General features: G+C 54.0%; 1 protein-coding gene across 3 annotated transcripts; it reads right to left on the reverse strand.

Moving 5' to 3' along the window:
• Positions 1 to 110: 110 nt before the first annotated feature.
• On the reverse strand, positions 111 to 3,080 carry HIRIP3 (HIRA interacting protein 3). Of its 3 annotated transcripts, none has more exons than XM_017662518.3 (7): positions 2,703 to 3,080; positions 2,505 to 2,625; positions 2,284 to 2,398; positions 1,029 to 2,044; positions 763 to 931; positions 570 to 668; positions 111 to 494 (listed from the first exon to the last, which is right to left on the reverse strand). In XM_017662518.3, the coding sequence occupies exons 1-7, from the start codon at positions 2,765 to 2,767 to the stop codon at positions 331 to 333; spliced, it is 1,749 nt and encodes a 582-aa protein (XP_017518007.3). In that variant the 5' UTR covers positions 2,768 to 3,080; the 3' UTR covers positions 111 to 330. The 3 variants fall into 3 exon arrangements, with proteins under 3 accessions (XP_017518007.3, XP_017518006.3, XP_017518008.3); XM_017662517.3 differs by having other exon boundaries at positions 763 to 958; XM_017662519.3 differs by lacking the exon at positions 2,284 to 2,398 and having other exon boundaries at positions 763 to 958; positions 1,029 to 2,126.
• Positions 3,081 to 3,404: the final 324 nt, after the last annotated feature.

Below are 3,404 nucleotides of genomic sequence, written 5' to 3' on the forward strand. Positions count from 1 at the left end.
GGAGACTGGGATTTCTTTGGAGAACCTGGAGAAAATGAAGGAACCAGACACAAGGGACTGGCTGCTATTCAACTTTTTGGCCCAAAGTACAGGGGGTGAGAGTGGGGGACCGGTTTTGATGAGGTACTTCAAACACTCCTTTATTGAGTTATAAAAAATAAACACCTTAAACAGAACATGAAGCTGAGAAGTAGGATCCCAACAACTTGTGTCCCTGGGGGTTACAAGTCTAAAGAAAACTGCTGCTGCTTATGCAGGCCCAGAATTGAGAGTAGAAGGGGAATGTGCTACATCAGCTTTCTACAAGTGCAGAGTCCCTTCTGGGGGAGCTCAGTTACTCTCGCCATCACTGCTGATGATGCCACGCATATGTGACCAGTCTGGAGGCTGGGGATGGGGCTTCTCTTCCTCTGAATCCAGGGTCCGGCGGTACTGCTCCCCAGAGAGAGCTGCTTCTCCTGACGGGTCCCAGGCTGTGCGTCTGCGTGGCCGGCCTGGAGGAAGGAGGAGCAGATTAGTCTGAGGAAGTCCAAGCCCCATCTGCTGTGGAGTGGGGCAAAGCCCCTCACCTGAACCACTGATGATGTTCGTAATGTCCAAGGAGGCCACCTCAGCTGCCTCCTCCCGCTGCTCCTTCAGGGCCCGACACTTCTCTAAAGAAGGGTTACCTGGAGCAGAAGAGGCTAGTGATCCTCTCCTCCCTAGCAGTCAAAGCCCCCTCCTACATCCCTAGCAGTCAAAGCCCCCTCCTGCATCCTTCACCTTTCAAGCCCAGGGCTTCCAGCTCTGCCCGGAGGACACTCAGGCGCTCCTTGTGTGAGCGGCAGGAGCCCAGCAGTTTCTTGTAGTTGCGACGAGCACCACAGGCCCGAATGTAACGCTTTAGCCTCATCACAGCTGGGTGGTCTTCATCACAGCGACCAGAGCCATCCTGGCAAGGAAGGACAGCAGCTAAATGCTAAACCTGGGCTTGAGTCAGGGTCTCCCTCACCCTTAACGGTGGCTGCCCACTCCATCCTCACCCTCACCTTCCTGCCTTTGGGTTTTGGACTGCCATCTGTGGAAGAGGAGGAGGAGCTTCGTATCCTGCCTTTCTTGGAGCTCTTCTTGGAAGAGCGGTTCTTCTCCCTCCTGGGTCTACCCCCTGCCTCTCTGTCGCTCACCTCCCTTTCTGAGTCACTGGCCTCACTATTGGTATGGCCCTCTTTGGCTGTCTTTCCAGTGCCTTTAGTAGTTGGTTTCACCCCCCTCCTGCTGTCTTCTCCCTCCTCGCTGCTTCCAACTTGCCTTTTCCCACTCATCCGCTCGGTCCTGTCCTTGCTCTTCCTCTGCACTGGCAGCTCTTCATCTCCTTCACTGTTATCCCTACTGCTTGCTGCTGCTCTTTCCTTCTCTTCCTCTTTGTCCCTCCAGTCTCTCAGCAGTGTCACTGCCCTGCTTTTCTGCTTACAGCTCCTCTCCTCCCAAGCTGACTTTTTCCCTCCATTGCTATGGCCTTTGGGTTTCCAATCCTCCTTGTCCTCTCTGTTCTGTTTCTTTTTAGCTTGGGTCTCCTCCTCACTCTCCTTTTCGTTTTCCTGGTGGACCTTAGCTCCTTTCATTCCCTCTGCCTTCTTTCTGGTCCTCTGGGCAGATTCCACCTCGCTGTCCTCACTCTCCTCCCTGGCCTGCTTCCTACGGGCTGAGGTCCTCTCTAATGCCTGCTTGCTCTTTGTCACAGGTTTCTTCCCAGTCCTGCCTTTGGATTCCTTTTCCACCTCTAACTTTTTCTCAACTTCCTCCTCACTGCTCTCTTCCTTCCAGACCTTACTTGTTCTGGCAGAACCCTCTTCCTCCTCCTCACTGCTCTCCTTCACCACTTCCTTTTCCAATCCAGTCTTTACAGTCAGGTCCTGCTGCTGCTGTTCTGCATCACTGCTCTCCTCAGTTGCTTTCTCTGAGGCTTGCTTTGAACTCTTCTCCTCAGCTGGACTGATGTCTGCTGCCAGCCCATTCTTTGCTTGCGGGCCAAAGCAGTCTGGACTGGAGGCTGCAGAACTTGGCTCTGGGATGTGGAGAGAAGAGGTAAGGACAGGTTCCTTTGTCCCTTCTCTCTCCACTTCGAATAGGTTGTTTCGGACCCTACTCTGTCACAGGGAGGAGAGAAGGACAGTAGGAAACACAGTTCAGTCCACCTTGTTCCTGGTTTCTGAATCACTAGCCTAGAGCCCTCTGTCTAATGCCTCAGGATATGATACATTCACAATACTTAAGAAATAAACCACCTGTGCAGAAGACACTAACCTGACTCTGAATTAAAACGGAATCTTTTTCTCTCTGGGTCACTGCAGGGGGTGGAAGGCCTCTTCGCTCTCTTGGCAAGATCTAGCCTCTCTTCCCTGGCACCTGCTTCATCCACCTGCGTGTGCATCAAGACGGCAAAATATGTGCCAAGATTGTCTTCTGCTACACGCCCTGTCAGGCGCTGCCTCCCCGCCTCCCGTGGCCCAGGCTCACACACAGACCTGCATCTTTAGCAGCTCCTCCTCCACTAGCCGTTTCAAAGCCTGCTTCTCCTCCGGTTCCAAGTGGTCTCGGCCCACGTGTGCCAAGAATCTCCGCCGCACGATGGAGTGCGTAAGCGTGCTGCGGAGACATGCGTCACGACAGGGTCCCCGTCCCTCCCCTGCCCTTCCCAACGCCAACCCTAGCCTCCTGTGCACCTGAGGTCCGGGCGGTCTCGGAATAAGCTGCGGGTGAACTCTTGCATCTTGTTCTCCCACGCCATTTTGCGCCACCTGGGATTGGTGACTCCCGCCTTTTTTTCTTTTCGGCCTCCGTCTTCTCGTTTGACAGGAGTTTACGCACGCGCAGTGTCGTGGCGCCGACGGGTGAGGACCGTTTGGGTGTCTGGCCCGGGCGGTTTGGACCGAGAACTTTGCCAGACAAAACTTGCTTTCCCCGGGCAGTTGGAGGGTCTCGCGGCTTCTTCCTTTTCTTAAAACCAATCTTTTTAAAGTTCTCGTTAGAAACCTATTCGGCGCTGGCAAGTTGTGCGGGTAACGTAATCAACTCCGCAACGCTGCCTCTGTCGGTGGTCATCGGCACCACCTAGACAGCTGTGATTTCGAAAGACGGAAGGAAAAGGACTTCCCCGCCTTGGCGACTAGGATTCCCTGTGGAAAGTCTTGCGGCCTCCAATCGCTAAGCACATTTAGAACCACTGAGGAAACACTCCAGCGTCCACCATTTTTATGACATCATTGCGTTGCCGCGACGCCATCTTTAGCGTAGTCCGGGAAAGAACGTTCCTTTCCCGGTATTCCGTAAGAGGACAGCCCTGAGGTCATGACTCTTAGGCGCGGGGTACGCCGGGAGTTGTAGTCCCAGTAGACTCAACTTTCCTAAATCTCCGGAAGTGGAGG

This window comes from Manis javanica, chromosome 10 (assembly GCF_040802235.1).
Source record: "Manis javanica isolate MJ-LG chromosome 10, MJ_LKY, whole genome shotgun sequence".
Lineage (NCBI taxonomy): Eukaryota > Metazoa > Chordata > Mammalia > Pholidota > Manidae > Manis > Manis javanica.